This window comes from Copidosoma floridanum, unplaced genomic scaffold (assembly GCF_036245765.1).
Source record: "Copidosoma floridanum isolate Cflo_tuat_1 unplaced genomic scaffold, Cflo_Japanese_pri ptg000004l, whole genome shotgun sequence".
Lineage (NCBI taxonomy): Eukaryota > Metazoa > Arthropoda > Insecta > Hymenoptera > Encyrtidae > Copidosoma > Copidosoma floridanum.
Window position 1 is genome coordinate 30,638,537 of NW_028321881.1, and position 26,106 is coordinate 30,664,642.

Below are 26,106 nucleotides of genomic sequence, written 5' to 3' on the forward strand. Positions count from 1 at the left end.
ATTTTTTCTGACCAAGGTCCAAATAACCGAACACTAAATAATAAATTGTTAAAAGTTAGCATTGATAAACCTTTTTTTAAACATGAAGGCAATAAAACTTTTGCTCCTTTTGATTGGCCGCATCTCATCAAACGTTTGCTGTATTAGTTGATAGTGCACTGATATACTTTCATACAAATCAAAGTTATAATGGGTTATAATGACTTGGTGAAAACTTATTAAATATATAATACAAACGACACCTTAAATTATATCTCATTTTTAAGTGATACTCATTTAAACCCAAATAACTTTGACTGTTTAAAGAAAAGCTTAGCTTTTCAACTTTTGAGTAAGCAAACAGCTGCAGCGATAAAAACTGCTGGCGAAGCTGCCCGAAAAGATCATGCGAATAGATTAGGGTCTGATACCTGGAAGAAATTGGCTAAGTTCGTGAAAAATACATGTTCTAATTGATACCTGTAATTCTTAGAGATTGCGTTACGTTGAAAAGCAAAAGTAATCATTGTCACGTCTTGACCAAGCGATTGAAGAATTTCTGATTAATTCTGTAGAATGGTTTAAAAAAATGTAGAACACATAGAATTCGTGCGAGTACAGAAAATTCGAGCGAGTGAGTAGGTCCCCTTGTTTCATTGGTTTGTCCTGAAGTATCAACTGATTATTGCAGCTATTTGATGAAATTAAAAAAGAAATTAAACAATCCGAACTTCAAGTTAGCAACTGGTCTTTGCAACCAAGATAGTTTCAAGCATGCTCATTGAAGATGTCGAGAAAGGAGTGATTTCAATAAAAATCCAACTTGCCGTATGAATCGTTTTATTTTTAGACGTATACTTTCCACAGATAACATTGATACTCATCAACAAGGTAACGTTAAGATTATAGAAACTCATTTCTTGGTAAATTGGAATCAGAATGATGTAGATAATAAAACTGTAGATTCAATGAAAGTTGTTGGCAAATAATTTATTTGATGAAATAGTAAGGTCATCAATGGCAAATTTTATTCAAAATGTAGAGAATATAAATGTATTGATGAACCACTCTCAGAATTAGCGTATTTGTCGAGATCCAAAGAATTTTTTTTCGCAAATCAGTTCCTGTTAGTTGTAAAGCTTTCAAAAACATCCTACAAATCTTTGGCATCAAATAAACTAACAACTTCTTTAAGAAATAAAGTAAAAAAAAAACAAATTATCACATTCTTCAGTGGTTTGATAAGAACAATGCGTGCTATGAACATCGAGTAGAAGCTTCAAAAATTTTGTGAAGACTTAAAGTTTTTAAAACTACTTTAAAAAATAATCGGAAACGGAAAACAGAGGCAAAAAAAAATTTTTACCGACATATATTGTAAATGTTACCTTCTTTCATTGTTAACTCTGCACTATTCGTTTTTCAATGTTAAAACATATTTATTTTAACTTTTTAGTTGCTAGTGTTCTGTTTTCACCGGTCAAAGGGCATACAGGACCCCGAGATCTAGGCCATGTGCACGAATACGAATGCCGTGCTTGGGGCCGTTTTACCTCTCTTCGATGATTTGAAATACTATAAAGAGGTACGACATAATGATAGTCATTACGGGCGTTTTGCCATTTGAAAATAGAACAAGCAGTTGCGTAGTTACGCTGCGCCGTTGCCAGGCGACTTTTATTTTGTTTTTTTTTTGGTCTTATGACTTTTGATTACGATTCAGGGCAGAGCGCTTAGGTTGTCCTGATTTTTCGCTTATTGTAATCTTCTACTGAAATAAGAATATACTCTTTTTGCAATTAAATCGATGTTTCCTTGTTTTTAAAATCAAAATTTACGGAACAATATTGAAATTTATAACCTTAAAATGCTTATTTATATTAGTTATAAACGTTAAAATTGCTTTTTTTGTTAAAGTTATTTATATTGATGGAGCTAAAACTATCCTCACCAGGGGTCTAACTGCGTGCTTCGATTAAACGAACACGGTTCGAGATTTACTGTCACACTACCAACCTTATTACAAAAATGTAACAGAAAGTTAACTTTTTGATGTTCAAAGGTTTATTATGACAGTAAATCTTGAAAACTATTGCGTACATAGAAGCACCTAATTATACCCCAGGAATGAAGAGCACCTAAAAGCCCTCTCTCTCTTAACAAATGCCTCAACTAATATTTTGATTTGACACATCTCAACTTCTACTACGTATACCTATAACTGTAATGAATGATTTCCAGAAAAACACAGAGCCCCTATGCGTGATGAATGAAACATTGTCTACACCAGAAACAGATGAAAACGTGATTATTTTAATTACAGTTTCTTACACAAAAATAACTTTTTGTGTCCCCCAAAAATTAAATGGAAACTATTTTTATAACATAAAGCTGCTACTTAAAACTAGTTTTCAAAAGTAGTAAGCTTGTCGTTCGAAGAAAAAAAACTTTTCTCTTAGTATGTCGGTATAAGTATACCTATATTGGCGCACAACAGCCCTACCTACTTAGCCGCACGTTACTCATTAATACTCTCCCATCCTCAATTAAGAAGAACTACGCGCTTTCCACTGCATTATCTGTTGTACCCTACTTTTTGCACAGAAACCATGAGATATTCTTTTTTGTTGCAATCAACTATACTTTCATCACGGCTACATCAAACAATATTTGATCCAATTCTAATCGCCTCTTTCAAACGCACACTATTTTCTCTTCAACTCACCCTCGACTCGAACTAGTGGAATGCAGAATGCAGACTTTCCCCCGGCTCTAAATTACCCTTTATGCTCTTTTCATGCTCATCATCACTCATCTCTCACCACTTTTAACACTGATACACATATTGTTAGACAAACGAAATTGTATTTTTACTGAATTATAATCAACTGATATTATTACATATGTATTTAAACTGTATAATTATTTTGTATACATTACTGGTATATTTTTTCCTTTGTAATTTACTTCAAGCCATACGTGGTCATACCAAACGGCTTAATAAACGCTACTTATACTTATACTTACCCAAGATTTTCTAAATAACCATAGATTTGCTTTAAAATACATTGAACCTTGTTTTAACGTAATCATAGATATTTTCACATTTTATACAGACAGTCTATGTTTACTCAAAAATTGTTCAAAATCGTTGTCAAATGTTTTAACAATCAATGGCAGTTAGATTTGAAGTGGTACAAGGCTTTCAAAAATAGGTATGAAAACTTTTTAATGATAATTTTTTAATGATAATGTGACATCAGGAGAATCACCACAATCACTAACTCCAACATTCACTGAGAGTTTTTACTCTCTCCGAATGATGATGTGAATGGGTGTGTTTCGTTGCAAAGAGTACTGCTCGACTTAACCGCAATATCACCCCAGTAAGCAGGGGAGCTACAAGTCATGGGTCTACAAAACATGTTTGAATCCTAAAAAATTTTGTATTTTAAGCAACATTGTTCATATTAATTGTATATTAGATATTGATATCAAAGAAAATCAACAAAAATTAAGAATTTAAATTCAAAACACTTTCTTAATGTTCTTTAAAATTAAAAACTTTTATAACAGCGTACAGAAACGAAAAACAAGTGACTTTTACTTGAATTTAAACTTCTGTTAACTTCATTTTATATTTAAATAATAATTAACATTTGCTAAAAAGTATACAGTTAAAAATATAATTAAAAAAAAAAATTTTTATTGTCATGAGCCATTAGCCATACTTCATTGATTTATTAAGTTATATAAATACACATCGAGTTATTTTTGCTAATATGCTAAGAATTCCAGAGAATTCATGGGATAATCCAAGTGCGCGACCTCTCAGAATACAGTTTTTAACAATTTCTTATTTTTTACGTATGTACAAATTTTGAGATAAATGTTTTGTTCTTTTCAAGAGAAATTTGATTATTAGTTAAAAACTTTGAGAGGATTTACAACTTTATTGGCTCTGTGCACACACCATGCTGCCCTCATTTAATTTTCCCAACCCATGTTAAATCTTATGGAAGCAAATAGTACCCGTGGCAGCCCATGAAGAAAATTTTCCATTGGAGAGATGATGGAGGAAATTTTCCAGAATCAACCGATTTGTACAAAATTTGGTATAAGGGTAATTTTGACGCCGTTGATTATGAACCAAAGAACAGACTTCTAAAAGTAAAGATGGTGGACTCTATATTACAAAAATTTAATAACTCAGTCCATTATATTTGATCAGTCACATTAAATTTTTCAAAGTGCCATGTGGATTTTCAAAGCTCATGTGTTTCGAAATATTTTGAGCCCTTGCACCATTTTTTTTAAACATGTCAATTTGTTCCCACCGGGCAAACTCTGGGAGTGCAAATTGTAAAGCTTTAAAAAATGGAGCAAGGGCTTTAAATTTTTGTTTCGAAAAGCTTATTTAAACGTTAAATGGTATTTCAAGAATTTCTCAAATGGTACCTTGAAAATATTTAACGAAAGAATGAATGACAAATTATATTCCATAAAGGTCACACATTTTCGATGAACGCAGAGAAATTATTAGTAGTTCAAAGATATTCAGATGCTGTGAGCCCTGTGACTATTATACAATACTATTATGATTTATTTAAAGTTTCGATATCGACAATCTAATTCACTGAATTCATTGTACATTAGTTAAAAAAAAAATTATTCGTAAAAAAACTTACGTAAAATCAGAGCTTTAAATATTTAATCCTCAGATAAATAATATGGCTTGTAATACTAATTATGATTTGTCATTCATTCTTTCGTACCATTCCTCTTAAGATACGATAATTTAGGACTGACAAATTCAACAGCCATTTTGAAAAACCACATGACAATGTGAAAGCCATATGTCATTCTAAAACACTTTTATGTTTAATTATTAGGAATTATCACGTATTTCTAAATATTTTCAAGGTACCAGTTGAAAAATTCTTGAAATACCATTTAACGTTTGAATGAACTTTTCGAAACAACTTTTTGAAGCCCTTGCTCGATTTTTTAAAGCTTTACAATTTAAACTCCCAGAGTTGCGGCCCGGTGGGAACACATTAACATGTTTAAAAAAAATTGTGCAAGGGCTCAAAATATTTTGAAACACATGTGCTTTGAAATTCCAATGGCACTTTGAAAAATTCAGTGTGACCTATCAAATATAATGGACTGAGTTATTAAATTTTTGTTATATAGAGTCCACCATCTTTACTTTTAGAAGTCTGTCCTTTGGTTCATAATCAACAGAGTCCAAATCACCCTTATACCAAATTTTGTACAAACCGGTTGATTTTTGAAAATTTTGTCCACCATCTTGAATCCGCTATTTTTAATTTGGCAAATCTGACCTTGAATTCGTGATCAGTGACCTATGACTCACCCGCATACCGTATTTGGTTTAAATCAATTGATTTTTAAAAATTCGGCAACCATATTGGATGTTGGACTTCCATATTGAATCCGCCATTTTGTCTTTTGTCTACCAACCACACAAATGCTTTAGGGGCATCTATCAGGTAAAATTTTGGAAATAACACTACCTGGTCCGTTGCGAATTTTCATTTTTACAACCTTTTTTTGCTGGACTTATGATTCTTCTACGGCTTCCGGCCACCATGTTGGACCAGCCATATTGAATTGATTAATCTGCCACTCGACATTTGAAGGAGGCTCTCAATACAAATATTTTAAGCCCTTGCACGATTTTTTAAAGCTTTACAATTTTTGTTCCTAGCGGTGGCCCAGTTAACGTGGAACGTCCCATAAATATATATGTATATTTGTACATATATATATATATACATACATATTTCCCTATACTATATAGTTGTATTAATGAAAGTGAGTCTTACATCCCCCCCGGCTCCCCCTAAGCTCCCCCACAGCTCCCCCTTGATTCACATAGTTATTTGCTTGTTTTAACGTTATTTTTCCTCTACCTCCCTCCCAAAAACTATTCATTTATTAAATGTTTTACAATCAGAAATGTTAAAAAATATATGTAATTTAGTACCCAAGTCATACCTCATTTTTAGGGTTTTCCAAGTCACTGATCATAGGTCTCCCTCTGTCTATTCGCTTTTCCTTACTTACTATATGTCTCTGAAGTACCATTATTTGTTTAACTTAATTGAACTTTTACATTTCAAATCTCTTTCTGGTCCATGTGTACTTTACCCAAATATAAAGTTCTTGATTACCTGAGGACTTTATTTACAAAAAGACAGAATTCAGGAGAAGGTATAATTAAATAGACAAACACAATTAAGCTTTTGAAACAATAATTCATTCTGTTAGCTTAATATTGTGACATTTTATGTGTCGTTTTAACCCATCTGTTCTTTTCAAACCCTTTCCACATTTTTCACATATTTGTTTTTTATCGTTTTTATAAATTAACATACGTCTGTTTGAATGTGACGATCTTCAAAGTAACATATTTTTGAATTACTAAAACATTTCTTGCTAAACAATATTTTTTATTTCTTATTTATTCTCGGATTCAATTCAAATAAAAATTCTTTTTAATTCTTACGTCTTAATAAAGCAACGTATAACTGTCCATAAGAGAATAAAGATTTTTTAATCTACAATCCTAAGGATTCAAAACTCTGTCCTTGTGATTTGTTAATAAACGTAGAACATGCTAATACAAATGGAAACTATTTTCTATAGAAGACAAAAGGTCATGATGATGAGGTGCTAGTATTCAATGTTATTCTAGGTGTTTGAGATTTGGCCTCCGCAAGATTAAGGAGGTGTATTGCTGGATTGGCTTCCTCTCGAAATTAGTAAACTTAAATAGCAGATGAAAGAAAATAAGGCAGGAACAGACAGATATTCTCTTAAAAAGAGTTTAATGAAAATAATAAAAAAAGCTACAATTGGTTACGAATTGTATGCACGCGTGCGAAGCACAACTTGTTCGCTCGGAGGTAGCGGCGCGAGAGGGCGAGCTCGAGCCAACGACGCAACGCAGCGCGCTTGAAGCTGCTGGGCTAGAATAGCCTCCCTATTCCTACCTATCCGAAGCGGCCGCTACCGAGTACGCACGAGCTACCTGAGTCTCGTGGCTGAGACCATTTTCACTTAGTATAGCAAAAGCCTATACATACCGCCAGCCCTGTTGGAGACACCACGCATACTATAATAATACGTAAAATAATACATGATAATAAGAACATTTTTTTGTTTTTGAAATAATAAACAAAACATCAATCATTTTGTATTAACATAAGAACAAATTAGATCCTTTTATCACCAAAGTTTATCGTGGCTGCAGGATTTAAAGAGAATATAAAATTTAGCATCAGCGCCGAAAGTACATTGTCGCAAAACAAAAGAGAGGTTTATAAAGCACATATAATTACAAGCAAAAATAAATGTATTCTACACTCGATTAATAGAAGTTCAATATTATAATATTCTAAAACTTTCGGCAAAGTAGTAACACAAAATCTACTCATTTTTGTCAAATTGAATTCAACACTCAAAATAATAATTTTCTATCAAAAATAAAAAAAAATAGTGAATAAGTTACACTTATTTTCTAGCAGATCGCAACAAATCAAATAAAGGTTCACATTATCTTATTTTCAACGCCGCCAGCCATAAGAAAAATAAATTTTTATGGCACTCAGCCATCAATCTTTCGCAATAGATAATGGACACAACTTTACCACAGGACGCTTAAAGGTGGAAGACGCGGTTTTAACTCTTGCCACGCAAACAATATCGTCAGCCCCTTTTATAACCTGGACAATTTTTCCAAGTGGCCATTTTGATGGTGGAACGTTGTCATCAAGGACAATAGATCCAACCTCCAAATTTGGCTCTGAGTTGCACCATTTTGTGCGCTGTTGAAGGGCGCGTAAGTACTCTTTGCGCCAACGATCCCAGAAATGGTCTCTCATCTGTGATAGCAGTTTCCAACGAGCGAGGGGGGACAGCTTTTCGTTCGCAACACTAGACTCGGGCACTGAAACAATCGGTTCACCTATTAAAAAATGGCCAGGTGTCATTGGCGTTGGGTTGTTAGGGTGGTAGCTAAAATGAGTTAAAGGTCGAGAGTTTAAGCAGGCCTCGACTTTGCAGAGCAACGTGCTTAATTCCTCGAAAGTCAGTTTGGTGTCGCCGATGACTCGACGCAGATGCCTCTTTACAGAGCGCACTCCTGCTTCCCAAAGCCCGCCAAAATGGGGGGCAGACGGAGGAATGAATGACCATTCCACGGTGTCATTAGAAAGAGCTTCAGCAGATTGTTTAAAAAAGCTTGAAGCCTCGGTGAACATTTGTCTTAGCTGCTTATCTGCACCATAAAAGTTGGTTCCATTATCACTCAAGAGCGTTTGGCAACGACCTCGACGAGCGGCGAACCTTTGATAAGCAGCAATGAATGCTGAGGAGGTCAGGTCGGATACCACTTCCAGGTGGATGGCTTTAGTTGCTGTACACATAAATAAACAAATGTAAGCTTTCTGAGATTTTCTCCCTTGTCCCTGAGACATAAGTATACGAACTGGCCCAGCGTAATCAACTCCAGCAGTCAAAAACGGTCTTATACCTGTAACTCTACAAACAGAAAGGTTTCCCATTTGAGGTTGTGCATGTCGGGGGGAATAACGGGCACACCGAACACATTGATCTATTATACGATGAACAAGGGAACGCAAATGGATTATATAGAATCGAGCTAAAAAATAGATTCTAGTTTGCAGTGGGCCACCATGAAGAGTTTGATGGTGTGCGTGTTTGACTAACAGAGCAGACAAAGGACATGCTTTGTGTAGCAAAATTGGATGTTTTTCACTGTAAGAAGCCAAGGGCGCATTTTCTGTACGTCATGCTGATCTAAGTATCCCAAGGTCGTCTAAAAATGGTTTGAAGGAAACTAGTCGTGATTTTGACAGCAACCTATTCTCAATTTTTAAATTTAAAATATCTGATCCAAAAAATTGAGCTGTGAGTATTTAATCAAAATATCAAGGGCTTGACGAAGCTCAAGGGTAGTCAAGAACCCAGAGCAACGCGAATCTGGATTTTTAAGGTTGAAAGAGAATCGAAAGAGATAAGCCGTCACTCTAACTAATCGAGTAAGAGAAGAGAATTTTACAAGTAAGTCCAGATCTTTCTTTAGATGAGCCGTCAAGGCTGTTACTTTAGTTTTCATCTCTGGAACAATTTCGGGGGACTCAACATACGTTGGAGTAAGATCATGGTCTGAATTTTGAAGCCAATCTGGACCGTGCCACCAAAGCTTGAGATCCTTTAATTGTAAAGGAGTGATACCTCGGGTAGCAATATCAGCCGTGTTCTTAGCAGATGAAATATAATTCCAATTTTTTGGTGGCAATTGGACTGAATCTTTGACACACGGTTTGCAACGAATGATGTCCATTTTGAGGCATGTCCAGAAATCTAAGCCAAAACAACTCGGGAGTCAGTCCATGCAAAAGTTTTTAATGACTCAATATGTAGATTTATCTTAACCCGATCCAGTAATTCGGCCAATAATTTTTCTCCGTAGAGCTCCAGCTTAGGGATGCTTAAAACCTTGATTGGGGCCACACGAGTTTTGACAACTAGTAAGGTGGATCGACAGACTTTATCCGTTACTAAAATTCTCACATATATTATGGCAGCATAGGCACGTTCAGAAGAATCACAAAAGCCATGCAACTCGATATGTGAGGCATTTTCAGAACTCATACCAAGCCACCTTGGTACCTTTATTGATTCTAACTGAACAAGAGATTCATAAAATTCATTCCATTTTTTTGTCAAAGAATCACTCAACGGGCTATCCCAATCAAGGTCTAAAAGCCAAGTATCTTGAATCAAAATTTTAGCAAAAATTAGACTGGAGAGAACAAGCCTTGAGGATCAAAAAGGCGAGCTATTTCTGATAATATGACACGTTTTGTGAGTAGTTCAGTGGATTTTGAAGACATAGCCATTTTTATCGAAAGGGTGTCTGAATGAGAATTCCACCAGAGTCCTAGAGCTGACACACCTTCAGCTTGAGGCAGGAATTTTGATTCTAGTTTATTTTCCTTACACAAGCTCGACATGTTTGATGCCCATTTTCTAAGTGAGAAACCGCCAGCCCTAAGGATAGATATCAATTCTTACTGAACAGCAAGAGCTTGAGCTTCAGTATAAGCTCCAACATAAAAGTCATCCATGTAAGAATTATTAAGCAAAATATCAGCACCAAGAGGATATTTTGCTTGTTCATCCAGGGCTAACTGCTTCAAAACTCTCAAAGCAAGGAACGGTGCAGAGGTAAGACCATAAGTTATGGTATGCAAATCAAAACTAGTCAGAGCCTGTTTAGGATTATCACGCCATAGAATTCGTTGCCATTTACGATCTTTGGGTTGAACTAGGATTTGTCTGAACATTTGAACTATGTCTGCAGTGAAAACATACTTGAACATCCGCCAACGGGTCAGAACAACCCAAATATCCTTTTGAAGCTTAGGGCCAGCATATAGACAATCATTTAAAGAGTACCCTGATGGAGAGGGAGATGAACCATTATATACAACTCGAATTTTTCCATGAGGATTCGATGTTTTAAAGACTCCATGATGGGGCAAAAAATGACTATGAGTCAGGGGCACGGATGAAACAGATATGTGGTCTAACACTTAATACTCAGACATAAATTCAATATACTTTGATGAAAGTGCAGGATTTTTTCGTAAGCGATTTTCTAACCCAAAGAAAAGTCGAGTGGCAAGCTTAACGTTCGATTGCAGGTACTGCTCTGGGTCAAGTTTAAAAGGTAATGAAACTATGTATCGACCTTCGCGAGTACGTTGAACTGAATTGGTGAAAAGTTGTTCGCACCTCTCCTTCTCTTCAGAGGAAATGGGATTATCATGGAGATCTTCAACTTCAAAATTTTTGTAAATCACAATTAGCACACTCCTTAGTGTGAGGGACATCAAGGTCAAAATAATTGTCGGACAAACTACTAGATAAGCAGGTGATCAGGTTCTTTTGGATGCTGGTAGATGTAGAAAAAAGGGTTCCCAAAAGAGCTCTGTATCAAATTCAACGCAAGATGGAAACGCTTGTATATCCTGAAGGGAATGACTGGGTTGGCAAGATTGAGGAGGACAAGTTTTACCAGATAGAATCCAACAAAAAACAGTTAGTTTAGCCACTGGTTCTTGTACTGAACCGGAGCGAGTGCCATCTTTGTATAGAAAACCCGTCAGATCAGCCCCCACAATAACATCAATTGGAGCAGGAGTGGTAAAGGTTGGGTCAGCCAGCTTTAGTTGAGAAATATGAGGGCAATTAAGGTTTGTTACTTTTACACTTGGGGTGTTGTGGGTCAACTTGTTTAAGACTAGGGCAGTGAATGGTAATATTGGACCACTATCTGTAATTGGGGACACCGACAGACTAACCTCTTCCTTTATTTTGCCAGCTTGACAAGAATTTATTCCAAACACGGTACTTTTAATCGGACGTCTAGTCAATTTTAAGGACAGGGCTGCATGCTCAGAAACAAAGGATGAGTTAGAAGCAGTGTCCAAGAGTGCCCTAAGTACAATCGATTTTCCAGATTGAAAAATAAGTTTGACTTAAGCCGTTGACATCAGTACCACAAAATTGTAAGGTACCAGAGGACAATTAGCCGAATAATTTTGCACTTCATCGCTAGAATCGTTGGATTCATTATAATCATTAGAGTCATTAGACTCCTTATTATTCTCAGCTACATAAGATTGCCGATTAGGACCAAACTGTGATTGAGGTGTTTTTTGACGATTATAACTTTTGCTTAAGGCATCATACATCAAGATATGGTGTTTACCATTACAATCATTGCATCTATAGGAAGATTCACAAGTCTTTAAATCGTGTCCAGCCTTTAAAGACAAAAAACACAGCTTGGCCTGTACAACATGCTCTTTTCTTTGAACAGGGCTTTGTTTCTTAAAGGTACTACATCTATACAGGGCATGATTTTCAGAACAGTATGTGCAAAAATCATCAGACTTGCTTTGAATGAAAGCGCAAGAGTTCATTTTCGGGTTTATTGTTTTTATGGCTCGTCTTTCTATGTCTCAAAACTTTAATTTTACTGATTGACCAACGGCTTCGAGTGCATGCATGCGATTTTCCAAAAAATTACAAAGTTGATTAAATTTAGATACTAACTTTCTATCACTCAAGGACGTTTCCCATTGGACGCGAGTAAATTTATCGAACTTCTCTGACAGGAGAACCTTCTACTTGATGTACCAAGGCGTTGAACTGGTCCTTGAAACTGGTCCACTGAAGTGGATTTCCGTTGAAATTAGGCAGGTCGATCTTAGGCAGCTGGATCTGCTGAGACACTGCCTGCGCCGTTGTAGTCGGGTTGTCCACTGGTGAAGGGCCAGGGTCTTGGCATCCCTCAATTTTTTGAATGGCGTTGTCAATATAGCAGCAGGCATCAATGTAGGCCCCCTCGGTTTATGGCATAACGTCGTCCTTTACGTAGGAAGTCTCATCAACATCCTTGACACGTATCAGCATGCGATGATTTTCAAAGAAGGCGTTCCAGTATTGTTGTATAACTCATTTTCGGCCTTCAAAATGTGCGATATTTTGCCTTTCTTGAGGCGTTTTCTTGAGGTTTGGCAAAATATTGGCAAGTTTTTGAGCCAAGTCGCATTGTTATGCTGTTAACTCCGTGAGTGTAACCATGATGTCAATGTGCCTTAAAAAAAAAACATAAAAGCAAAGGAGAGAAGTTCGTGTTGCACTACAGCAACAGGGTGAGTCCGTCCCACAGAGAAATTTGCCCGCAGCAGCAACAGCACCGGCGCCGAAGACAAAGTCTTGCGCACCTGATCGAAAGCAGTTACAGTAACAGCAGCCTGGCCCAACAACAGCCAGCTGCAACAAATGGATTGGAAAGCGCCGCACTACAGCAGCAATAGCAGCCTGGCCCAGCAACAGCCAGCTGCTGGGAAAAAAAAGAGAGAGAAAACGCGCCGCACTACAGCAGCAACGGCAGCTTGGCTCAACAGCCAACTGCACGAGAGAGACAAAAAGAAGAACCACTGCACTACAGCAGCAATGGCAGCTAGGCTCAACAGCCAACTGTACGAGAGAGTGAAAAAAGGAGCTCTGCACTACAGCAGCAATGGCAGCTAGGCTCAACAGCCAACTGCACGAGAGATGCTCTGACGATACGACGGCCACGAGCACCCGTCACCACCCCACGTCCAAGAACAAGAGCCACCACACACGAAAAGATATCAGCGCACACACACACACTGCAGGGAGCACAACTACACGCTATGCTAGAGCAGTGCACGAGTCTAATAAAAATGGCCGCCTCACGCACCTGCAAGGAAAACACTGTTGAGCCACAGCCAGTCCCGACACTAAAATGGCGGCCGACGACGACTCGTGTTTTGAAAAGGTGCCTAGGCTTGCCATGCAGACGCGCGTATAGAGGATGCCACGTCCACGGCAAAAATACAAGCGTCAGTAGAGATCGAAAAAAGTTAACTCACCAGATCCCAGCAGCAAATGCAGTAATGTGTTACAAGCCTTTCTTTCCCGGCCAATGCACCAAGTGTTTGAGATTTGGCCTCCGCAAGATTAAGGAGGTGTATTGCTGGATTGGCTTCCTCTCGAAATTAGTAAACTTAAATATCGGGTGAAAGAAAATAAGCAGGAACAGAGAGATTTTCTCTTAAAAAGAGTTTAATGAAAATAATGGAAAAAGCTACGATTGGTTACAAAGAGTATGCGCGCGTGCGAAGCCAGAGATTAATAGTGAGATTGCTGACTGCCATGCTACGGAGTGTGCCCACTTTTTTCCAGTGGTTCGAGCGCCCCGCCGCGGCCAAGCGGCCGAACCAGGCGCTTATTTTTTTTTTATTTGAGAAGCACGGTAGGGGTATGAGAAGAGTGGATTCGCGTGAAAATGTCCATATAGGCGTACATTTTGGAGACGCGTGGAAGGGGTATACCGAATGTGCGCCTACGAGGAGAGGAGTGGAAATAATGGCTATAAAGCTGTATACATCTGAGCGCACAGCCAAAGCAAGCGACGAGACGAGTTTTTCTCTTTTGAGAGTCTTTTGACTCTGCAACCAAGTACATGCTATGTATATATTTAACTGACTTGTCTTGCTCTGGCTTCAATGTTATCTACAAATCTTATTTAATTAAATCGTGGAACTAAATGCTCATTAATTGTATACACAGAATTTTGATTTCAATACATTATTTTTTAACTTTCCCATACTCTCAACATTCCCAAATCCAATTATGTTTTCAAAAAATATATAGCTTCAACTCATTTTAAAGGTTTTTAGTACAGCTTTAACCACTAATTTATTAATTTTACACATCCTAACTGCTGTATACTGTAGGACAAGCTCCGGAGGATATCCGTAAACAAATGTGACTTCGAAAGGAATATCTCTCGTTCTTCGGATAGCTAAGATGGTTAAGGCTTATGCCCCTTCATCGATTATTTTGCACTTAAGGGTTCAAATCCACTTGATGGTAGATATTTTTTTTTTTTTTTTATTCAATTTATCATTTTGTCTTTATTTTTCTTTGTTTATGTTTGGTTAAAAAAAATGTATATATATATGTAGTCAACATTTTTTTTCGGATACATCAAAATAAATTGATATTGTTACTTTGATACTTCTTGTTAGCAAGGCAATTCTATAATTTTATAATACTCAAATAACTTTTAAGGATTTTAACATAATTTGTGTATTTTAAAACTCCTAAGAAATTATAAATATCCTATTTACGACAAATAAAAGCCAAAGGCAGAAAAGAACTCATACTTTTACTACGATTAAATCAAATATGATCATTACCAGTAAAGTACAACTTACATCCAATTTAACTACGTACAAGCTTATATTTACATTCCTTATTAATACCTTGTGGTTATTGCATTGACAAAATTCATACCACATATATGTACAAACATGAAAGTAGATTCTTTAGTCTTTATAAATAGTGCATATTTAAGATTAAAGAGTCTTACAGAGACTGAACAAAGCTTTTTTTATTCAACGCATACTAGTTTCAACCACTTGTAACTCTAGAGTATGGTTTAAAAAAAAATTGTATTCTGTGTTAACAATTAATCTTTTTACCTACAATCAATTATTATTGTAATTTTTCAGAAACAGTTACCAAAATTTTTTGACAGTGCGTCAATCATATACAGTTAACAAAAATTTTTTTTCCTCTGTTTTGAAGGTGGCACTATATATATTTTTATCTTACTAAAATATAAAGCAAATTCGCTAAAACCGTTCTAATCGCTAACCGCGAAAACTACTGAACCGATTTTGCTGAAATTTTGCACACTGATTCATGATACTTCCTAGATGGTTTAAGTATAGTTTTTATCTTAAAAAATTAAATAACCATAGCAAAAAATGAGCTCAAAGTTTTGCAAAAATACGCCAGCTTTTCACTTTAGTTCAGTAAAATCTGATAGGTGGCGTCGACATAAAATCAAAGCTACCTGCAACATAATTAAAGAAGTGTGGTTATAATAGGCCACAGCGTCTTGATAGTGATGTAGTCAAGCTTCGGCAGTTCAACGAACTGTATAGAGAATGCTGATGATAATCTTGCAGCTGGGTATCCCGGTTACGGACGACACTCTTCTCTGAGGGGGAAGGGACCTAGGTGTCCATTCACCCTGAATCTCGACGAGTGCGATAAAAAAAAAAAAAAATTAATTCCAACCAATGCCGTCTCTACCACAATACCAGGAGACATATCTAGCCAGAGCACAATCTGCATCAACTCTTCAGAGTTGTGTGGCAGTCCCACCATCCCACCTGGTGCAGTTAGAGAATTTGTGGCTACAAATGTAAGCAAGGGAAAACAGCTCTGAGGGGCACGGGCAGCCACAACGGCTACCTTCTTGGTCGTCGGGTCCCCAACGCGCTTACCCACATGTTCCCGTCTAACGATGAGCGGTTGGTTATCCGGGAAATTACCTAAATCGAGATATTCTTTGGTCAGCGGCGTACCTCCCCCATCACAGTCTCCGTACATCGAGACTCCCAGAATAGGAATCAAGTAACCCGCAGCCAGCTCTTCATCATCAGGAATAATAATAAAGAAAAGCCTGGAAGTTTCACCAATGGCACTTTTTAGGGCCATTATAAGTATTTACGTTCCCTACTTAACCATCAGTTTCATCGGTTTTTTTTAGGATCCACCTAAGTGTAAACTACCTTGCCAACAAATACATTTTTACTACCATTTCCGGAAGCGATTCGTCGACTAAAAGACTATATTAACTAAAGACGGGCACTATAAAACAAAGTCAGCCATTCACTAGCAGACGTCACCTGCGGAGTTGTTCTTCGCAAGGCTGGAAAACCCGGTGACCGACGACCCTATACTACCCTCTCGACTCTAAGCATTCAACCAGGAATCACTGATCGTCTTTAAGGTCTGCGTTGGGCAAACCTATAACAGCTATAAAGGAAAAAAAACTTGAGCCAACGGAACAGCCTCCACTGGACAAGTATCACTAACCAATCTCCCCATCTAAGATCACCAAAACAACTGAATCTGCAACTAAAATGGTGCTTTAGACACCAACGTCTTCGACGTTATACCAGGAGACGTTGGGAAAGAGCACTACAACTAGCCCCAAAGCTTCGGACTTTATAATTTTTCTCCCGATCAGTCTGGGTTTTCAACAGAAGGCCAGAGAAGATTACCCTAAGGTATCCAGGCAGTCACAATTGCTGTTAACTGCAGTCAAGAAAGAGTTAACTAAAGAAGCTCACTGGTCTTTTGAGGGTCATCGGACGTCGAACTACCTTGCCAACAAATATATTAGAACTTAACAAAGTTGACAGAAAACAGCTTTTAGGGGTCACAAAAATTTTAAGCATGCCAAAATTTGCAAGAGGGTGAATTGGAAGAAAAACTTTAAATGTATCTAATAAATACAATTTTACTTAGGCGTCAAGAAACTGACGCAGAAAATTTATCGAGATTGAAACAGCAGCGTCAAAATCGACAACTAAAGAGTTCATTACGTGAGAGATCAGCTTTTCATTGTACCCTCACAGCAATCTCTGAAATCTTTAACGATCCTACTTCAGATTTTTTAATGAGTAGAAAATGTATTTGTGTTTTTGTGGCTATAAAAATGTAGGGTTTAAGGTCCAGGACTTTGTTGCTCTGGTAATAAAGTTGTGAGATATGAGAAAAAAAGTTTTTTTTTCAATATAAATTTTTTGGGGGTTAAAAATCTCAACAGCTTTAAAAAATAGCCATTTTTGTGAATTACACGGAAGAAACTGTAAATTAACGGCTTTTTATGGCCACTGATTATTTTATGGCATAAAGAACGCACGGTACTTTTCAGCATAATTATTTTTTAAAATTTTTACACCTTATTATTCGACCAAATAAGCTATATAGATTCTGAAAAAAAATTTTTTTAATAAGAAGATTTTTGTTTTGAGATGTATCAGGAATATGTGTAAAATTTCTAACTTAAAATGTTTCACATTACATGTCAACACACTACGGTGTTTCATTTAGTAATCTTCGGGCGAAGCCGAGACGGGAGGCTGCTAGTGGATGAATAACTGTACAAAATATTAAAATTATTTCACAATTTAAATTGCTCTTTGAACCATCGCAATCGATCAATTAATTTTACATCGTATGCAACACACAATAATTCGCATAAATTTATTCGATTGTTTGTAGTTGATAAGATAAACCATCAAAAAACACCTCTTGCCATACGACGCAAGGCAGCTAATTTTTTATTTTTTTTTGTAGTTATAGTAACAATCGCATTATCGGTATCTTCAACCACGTGACATAGGTTGCTTTTGTTAAAAAGTTTGCGTAACTCTCTCGACGAGTAGCTAAACTTTAAATTCTTTAAAATGCCTTTTTTATAGCGCTACATAATAATTTTTGAGAATCATAGCTGAATTAATTTATCATAAGGAATTAATTTATTATAAATAGAATTTTTAAAGATTTTGCACTACAAATGTACATGTTGATACTCTTTTGAGGGGGTTGTCGTGGTACAGTCAATTTCAAAATTGAATTTTCGTGTTAAAAATGTCTTTGTTGTGATTATTTTTAACAAAACAGAATAATAATTTAAAAATTAGGTGTATGGAACAGATAAATGCCCAGAAAAGTAAACACAAACGTTAAAACAACAAATTAGCCTAACTTTTGCCTCGAACTGTACCACTAAATAGGTATTCTAGTAACGTTGTAACTGGACTGTAAACTGTTATATTTTAAAAACGGTAAAGCTAGGCTTTCCCAATTTTAGTATACTTATTTCAACTATAATAAACCCTAACATAATAATTTTCTTAAAGATTCTTAAGAAAATTTCAAAAGTTATGAGTAAAAACGTGCATTTTTTGACAAGTCCTTAAAAGCATGTGTATAAGTGGCCAACTTCACGATTTTATTTTTCAAAATTGGTGTATCTAGGTTCTCTGAAATTTTAATGTGTTATTTATGATACTGAAACATACCTATACAAATTTTTTCAGAAATTTCTTAAAACAATGAAATATCACAACATCCCCCGTAACTCTTAATCGAAGTTTTTGCTAGCAGAAATAGACCCAGACTCAGTTTTTATTAATATAGAAATTTGTAGTTAAAAAACTTTTTTAGTTCTCACAATTCCTGATTCTAAATAATTTATCACGTTAGCATAATAAAGAGTCTTCTCAGAGTAATAGGCGTAAAAGAGCCTTTTTAAACTGAATACAAGAAAGAGCCTTCAATTTTTATTTCTCCGATTTTAAGTTGGTACTACATTTATGTGTGTATATATATAATTAATCTATAAAAACATAAGCATTACTACTTTAAAATAGAAGTAAACAAATTAGTTAAAAAGGCATTGATATCTTTTTGTTGAACTCCTCGTTTTGCTCTCCAGTATAGAATAAATGTGTGGATTTGTACAGGGGAACGAGACCAACCGAGAGCTGGGTGAGGAGCAAATAAGAACTCAAAAATGTCGAAGAATAATCTTGAGCGACGATTCGTTGGGCTTAATTATACCAATCAACGCCGACACCTCTGTGCGAGTGCACCTCTGTCTAAAAAGGCTTTTTCTTTTAGTTGAAGAGGACTTTCTTCTGCCCAAAAATTTAAAAAGGCTCTTTCTTGACTTTTACTCTAAGAAGACTCTTTCTTGCACTCACCCGATGGTATCATTGTTAAAAGTATGACGATGCTTTTCCTGCATTCAATATGAATTATTAAACTTCCTTTATAATCAACAGCCTAAAAATACATTTATTACAATCATCATTCTTAAAGGTAATTCATTTTTTTTTTTTTTTTAACAAAATACTGCGGTATTATAAAAAATGTTTTGTATCAGAATCGTTCCAAATAAATTTTATTACTTATTCATCGAACTGTTTCATTTATTATTATTCTTCTGGCTGTCTAAAAATAAATATAAGTAGCACACCTTATTTAAGATTTGCACACAATTTTAAAATATTTACAAAACTATTTTATATTGTGTTCATCAAATTCATTTACTGATTAAAATTGCAACTTTAAGTAAATAGCAGTAGACGGGTGGCTTTTTTTTGTCGTAAATAGGATGTTCCTAATTTCTTAGGAGTTTTAAAATACACAAATTATGTTAAAATTTTTGAAAGTTATCTTAGTGTGATAAAATTATAGAATTGCCTTGATAACAAGAAGTATCAAAGTAACAATATTAATTTATTTTAATATATCCGAAAAAAAATGTTGACTACATATATATAGATGGATATATATATATTTTTTTTTTCAACCAAACATTAATAAAAGAAATGAAGACAAAATGATAAATAAAATAAGAAAAAAAAAAAAAAATATCCACCATAAAGTGGATTTGAACCCTTAAGTGCAAAACAATCGATGAAGGGGCATAAGCCTTAACCATCTTAGCTATCCGAAAAACGAGAGATATTCCTTTCGAAGTCACATTTGTTTATGGATATCCTCCGGAGCTTGTCCTACAGTATACAGCAGTTAGGATGTGTAAAATTAATAAATTAGTGGTTAAAGCTGTACTGAAAACCTTTAAAAAGAGTTGAAGCTGTATAGTTTTTGAAAACATAAATTGATTTGTGAATGTTAAGAGTACGGGAGAGTTAAAAAATAATGTATTGAAATCAAAATTCTGTGTATATAATTAATGAGCATTTAGTTCCACGATTTAATTAAATAAGATTTGTAGATAACATTGAAGCCAGAGCGAGACAAGTCAGTTAAATATATACATAGCATGTACTTGGTTGCAGAGTCAAAAGACTCTCAAAAGAGAAAAACTCGTCTCGTCGCTTGCTTTGGCTGTGCGCTCAGATATATACAGCTTTATAGCCGACATTTCCACTCCTCTCCTCGTAGGCGCACATTCGGTATACCCCTTCCACGCGTCTCCAAAATGTACGCCTATATGGACATTTCCACGCGAATCCACTCTTCTCATACCCCTACCATGCTTCTCAAATAAAAAAAAAATGTGCGCCTGATTCGGCCGCTTGGCCACGGCGGGGTGCTTGAACCACTGGAAAAAAGTGGGCACACTCCGTAGCATGGCAGTCAGCAATCTCACTATTAATCTCTGGCGAATCACAACTTGTTCGCTTGGAGGCAGCGGTGCGAGAGGGCGAGCTCGAGCCGACGACGCAACGCAGCGCGCTTGAAGCCGCTGGGCTAGAATAGCCTCCCTACTCCTACCCACCCGAAGCGGCCGCTTTTGAGTACGCACGAGCTACCTGAGTTTCGTCGCTGAGATCATTTTCACTTAGTATAGCAAAAGCCTATACACTAGGAATATAAACTTTGCTTTCTTTTTTTTCTTCTGTCATTATTTTTGCTTCTATATTATACTTAAAAAGTTTTGTTATTTGTAATCTTGTGCCTTTACAGAGACCGTCTGATATACTTAAATTATTATTAAAATTACTATAGTATTCATTTTTAATTTTTATTCGTGTTGTGGAAGACATTTTTTGATATTATTTTAAAAATTCTATTGGAAAATTAATATTTATGTTATCATATCCTTATCAACTCCTTTTTGAATTACGTATTCTGCTGTTGTGAACTAATTATCAGCCTGCATTGATAAATACACGAGTAATGTCGTTATGTTGTATACTCAATCTGTTAGTGGGGGGTTGGCGCGCAGAGCGCGCAGGGGGGCGTTAGCCTCACTAGTATATAGATGCTTTATGTATATATATATATATATGTCTATATGTGTATGTATATATTTTAAGGAGTTTATATTCCTTTATCATATTGCTTGTTGTGTAGAGAATTCCACACCAGTTTCTAATGACCCTAACAGCTTTGCCCATTGACTATCCCTGCCCCCTACTGCCCCCCACAAAATAAGTTACAATTCCGTCTTTTTCTCCCTTATTTCAGCTTGGCTTACTTTTTGTCCAGGTCCCCCCACAGATCCATTGTGCCCTTTACCCCGGCATTAGTGGATATTACTTGCTGATAACATATACATTAATAAAATAACAATAACATGGTCAATGTATACAGACGTTATTTCTATTGTTTTCACATATAATACGTTTATTAAGTCAATCCACCACCCTCTACCGATCTCATACAGATTGGAATATTTTCTTTGAAAACATTTCCTTCATATATTTTTTCACATTATCCAGGACCTCAACAAGATTGACTTTGTACATACCAGTGATTAATAATTAATTTATTTATATAATTCAAGGTTAGATCATTAATGAAATTACATCAATTTTAATTTAATTTTATGTGTATGTATAAAGTTTCTGGTGATTTAAGTTTTTTTGTGGTACTTTTAGTGATGAGCTAGTAGAAAGTTTAAATTTTTTTTCATATTTATATTACTTGATACCAATGCATACATTAATATAAATATTGCTTAGTGATACAAGAATACAAACAGTGGATGAATCACCCTTTTAAGGAGGCTCATTGTGATAAGTTAACTTACAGAACGAGGCAAGTAATTTGTTCAATATTTATTGTGCTGTTCGATGTATACGGATTTGTAAGAAAGTTTGTTAATCATTCGTATTGTAAGTAAAGTATGATAAAATTAACATAATTTTTTCTTTTGCACTATAAAAAATTAGGAACATGTATATAAAGCTAAAAACAGCAGGTTTATTTGAAAACTCTTTGTTCATCCCTATAGAAATTTTATTAAAGGAGAGAGAATAATGTATCCTCAGTATATCATTAAATTTGGGAGAAGAATGAGATCGAAAAATGCTTCTTAAACTATCATGGAAGAAATATAAGGATCTGGAAAAGTTATAAAAATGGGGGATACATGCAAACAGTTTCTTATTATTCTACGTACTTTGACAAAGAATCGTCTCATAGTGTGCAAATGAATTTTCTAAATTAATACATTTTTTATCACCTGAAAGAACATAAAATGACAAGTTATTGTGGGGGGTTGGCACGTGAAGCGCGCAGGAGGTGGAGCCTTACTAGCATATATTTAAATGTATGTGTCTGTGTGCAGAAATATATCAAGTACGAAAACTTTTATTTTTGCACAATTCCACAATTCAAAAATTGAAACTCTTAGGGGCGTAGAATCAAAGCTCGAGGAAAGATGTTTCAGGTTAGTAGCTAGAGGTTAAAGGCTGTCGATTAAAAGCCGAAGATTGACACCCACACATCCAAAGCTGAAGGGTAAAAATAAAAAATGGAAGCCTACGGAATAAATTTGGGTATTAAAAATTGTATTAAAAAAAAAATTATAATCTTAATTTGGGACTTCATAACAGTAATTAAAAGTAAAAGGTAAAAGGCTGTGTGCCATAATAAGTTATAAGCCGTCAGTCGAAAGTTGTAGATTAGAAGCTAGAGGACATTTTTGTGGTAAAAAACCTAGAATGTATGGTGTAAGGTCAATCGCAGAAATAGTTGACTGAAAACAAAAAATTTAGCTGAAGCACTAGAGTAAAAAATCTTTTTACCAAAATTTGTAAGTGAAGATTTAAATTCACATAGATTGCAGTATGAAACTCAAGAGTTGCTTCAACTTTGACAAGTCATCAATCAGGAATAAGTAGATTATCCATAAGTCTAAAGCTAAAGAGTAAGAGCCTGGACATACTCAGAATATATGTTTTAGCGATTGAAGAACACTGTATTCTTTTATTGTTTTTTTTGGTATTTTTTAGCGGTAAGAAAATCCTTAAAATGTCTTTAGTGGTTAAGTAATGTTGGAAGTGCTTTTCTGTGGTAAAATTAGTCTAAAAACAAGTACCAAATCTTATCCCAAAACATGTCACAGAATAAGTGTTAATACTGGACTTAAAACAGATACCAAAACTAAAACCAAATCTTGTCTGAAAACTAGACTTAAAATGAATTAAAACTGTGTCTCAGAACTGGTATTAAAACCGTTTCGAAAACTGATACAGAAAGTATTAAAAAAAAGGTTACTCAAATTTGGTACCAAAGCAAATCTCAAAACTGATTTAAATACAAGTCCTCAAATCCATTGTAAAATTGGTCTTGAAAGTAAACTTACAGCAAGACTCATATATGCCAAGAAGGGTTACCATTAAATATACAGGTTTAAACATCAAGGTTTCAATACAGGTATACTCTATAATTAGATAACACAGCAGTGTGATTAATATATTTAATTTAGTGACTCGCTATTTTTACCGTTTGTATGTACGCGCGTGACTCATGAGTTATAATTTGTATCTAATAGCATGTCAACTACGGCCCTGCGCGGCCACAAATTATTACGTACCTCACGCTCAAGCCCACTTGGGTCGTTTGTGTGTTGCTTCCGTACGCCAGTCCACAAAGATTATTCACCCAGTGCACCCCATTATTGAATTCTCAGGTTCAATGAAAGATATTATTTAAGGAACACTTGTACAATAATATCATGTGACTCACACCATCTTTATTTTAATTTACTTAAAGTTTGAAACAATTTTTAATTATTGCTTGTACAATATTTAGCAGCCAGTATCATTTATTATTTCGTTTGGTGTCACTAACGTTCCCAATTATTTCGTATAGTGTCATTAGTATTATTTATTATTTCGTTTGATGACACCAATTTACTTTGTGAAGTGTTGTGGTAAATCCACTCTATTTCTGTTGCTGTCGAATATACATATATTTTGTTTAAGTTAAGTAAAAGTATTGTGTAATTTTTTGCTTTGGTCTCAAATTCCTATTCACCCACCCAGTATCCAACAAAAGTGTATCCAAGCTTTCTTTAAATCATGCAGTCTACTTGGGTTCGATCCCAAACACATTATCACCCAAGTGAAGTTGGGGATCCAGAAGGTCAAAAAATATAGTTCCTTCTTTTAACGTTAAATTTAAGAAAATTAGACGTTAACTAAATTTTAACCACCATATTTTTTGCCACCATAAATTTTGCCTACATAATGACCCAATAAAATGTTTGAATAAATAAAGTGGGCAAATTACTTCTGTAATGCAAAATAAGTTTCTAAAATGATTTATCTTGCAATACCTCAGAAATAAAGTATTGTAGAGAGAAAAGTGAACTACAACAGTTGTTCATCTGATAATTGTACGTTTGAAAAATATGCAGCTCAGTTATAAAAAGCAAAAAATAATAGATGCGTAAAAAACACCATTTTTATTGTTGATATTTGTGTATTAGATAAGAATTTTTAACAAAATGCGCGAGGTCCATTTTTTCAAAAGCAGCTGTCGATCTATTGTATAATTATTAATTTGAAAGTTGAGAACGCTGTAAATCCTGTTACCAAAAATTAAACTTGAAACTTAGAGTTAAAAATATTTTCAATTAAGTTGAATCACTTTTCATCGTTTATAATTTCGTCAACTCGCAACATAAAGGTTTGGATTTAAGCTCAATTTATGACGCCAATTTTTAATGGATTCAACAAAAAAGTCAATTGTAGGCCTAACCAGAGCCGAGATACGATACTTAAATATTTTTACTTATTGAACCTGATTTATAAATTGTAATCAAATAAAACTTGGATAAATTTTTTTCAAGAGCCTAAAGATATATGACAATAATAACTAGATATTAATTGTCAGATTATTTGTTAAGAAATCGTTTGTTTAAGACGGTGTGTACGATGGCTTACGTATAAGGTCACGCTGCAACGTCAACAAGATTTAGCACTACCACACTGCTATATGTATTGACATCGTCCTTTAATTTGGCCTACCCAGGGTCATTTGCATTTTTAAGTGCAAAATGAACTACTCAACAAAAAATGCACGTGTATGACTTTTTTTTGAAGTTATACTTCTATAGGCACGTAATACGTGAGGGTGAATCAACGATTCCGGATTCTGACGTTGAGAAAAAGTGTGATAGAAGTGGATTTTGCTTGATTCTTACCCCTTTACCTCGTTTACCGTGACGTACTTCCGGTCTCCTACACACTACACAACGCCAGGATATTGCAGCACACACACATTTTGACACTTTGAATTTTATTCTTTCTGACCAATTTCTAAAAAAAAAAAAAAAAAAGATTTGAACCCTCGATCTCTTGCATGCTAACAGAGGTCTTCACCCACTCTGCAACTAACAGTCCCAATAAAAGAAGTTCTATTACTGCATTTATGATGTAGTTCGTAACTTATTTTTTACGTCAATTTTTATTTAATGTACATTAATTCATTTGATTTCGTGATAAATTAAATTAATAAATAATTTGCTTCATAGAATTTTTTTTTTTAAACGTTTTTTCAGAAAACTTAGAAATTAGTGTATTTTGGCAGAACAGCTTTCCAATGTCTAAATAAATATTTATTCCTTCATAATGAATTTGTTACTTTTACAATAAATAAATTTTTATAAAATTTTGCATATTTTTCCAAAATTTTTAATACTTAAAAATAATTTTTTTGTACTGTACAAGTACAATAATTGATTTTTATTGTGTTTCATTCTTTAGCAACTTTTTTCATTCGTAATTGAAGTGATTTTTTGACTTAAGAACATTCTTCATACAGTTAATTAGGGAGAACTTTAGAGAAGTGAGAGGAACACTAATGTGTGCAGTAGAACTAGGAATT

The 26,106-nt window shown here is 35.0% G+C and overlaps 2 protein-coding genes across 2 annotated transcripts; both read right to left on the minus strand.

Moving 5' to 3' along the window:
* Positions 1-7,622: 7,622 nt before the first annotated feature.
* On the minus strand, positions 7,623-9,376 carry LOC149375806 (uncharacterized). The gene is made up of 3 exons (XM_089596641.1): positions 9,180-9,376; positions 8,543-8,550; positions 7,623-8,425 (listed from the first exon to the last, which is right to left on the minus strand). The coding sequence occupies exons 1-3, from the start codon at positions 9,374-9,376 to the stop codon at positions 7,623-7,625; spliced, it is 1,008 nt and encodes a 335-aa protein (XP_089452767.1).
* A 20-nt stretch (positions 9,377-9,396) lies between these two features.
* On the minus strand, positions 9,397-10,049 carry LOC149375807 (uncharacterized). The gene is made up of 2 exons (XM_089596651.1): positions 9,854-10,049; positions 9,397-9,794 (listed from the first exon to the last, which is right to left on the minus strand). The coding sequence occupies exons 1-2, from the start codon at positions 10,047-10,049 to the stop codon at positions 9,397-9,399; spliced, it is 594 nt and encodes a 197-aa protein (XP_089452777.1).
* Positions 10,050-26,106: the final 16,057 nt, after the last annotated feature.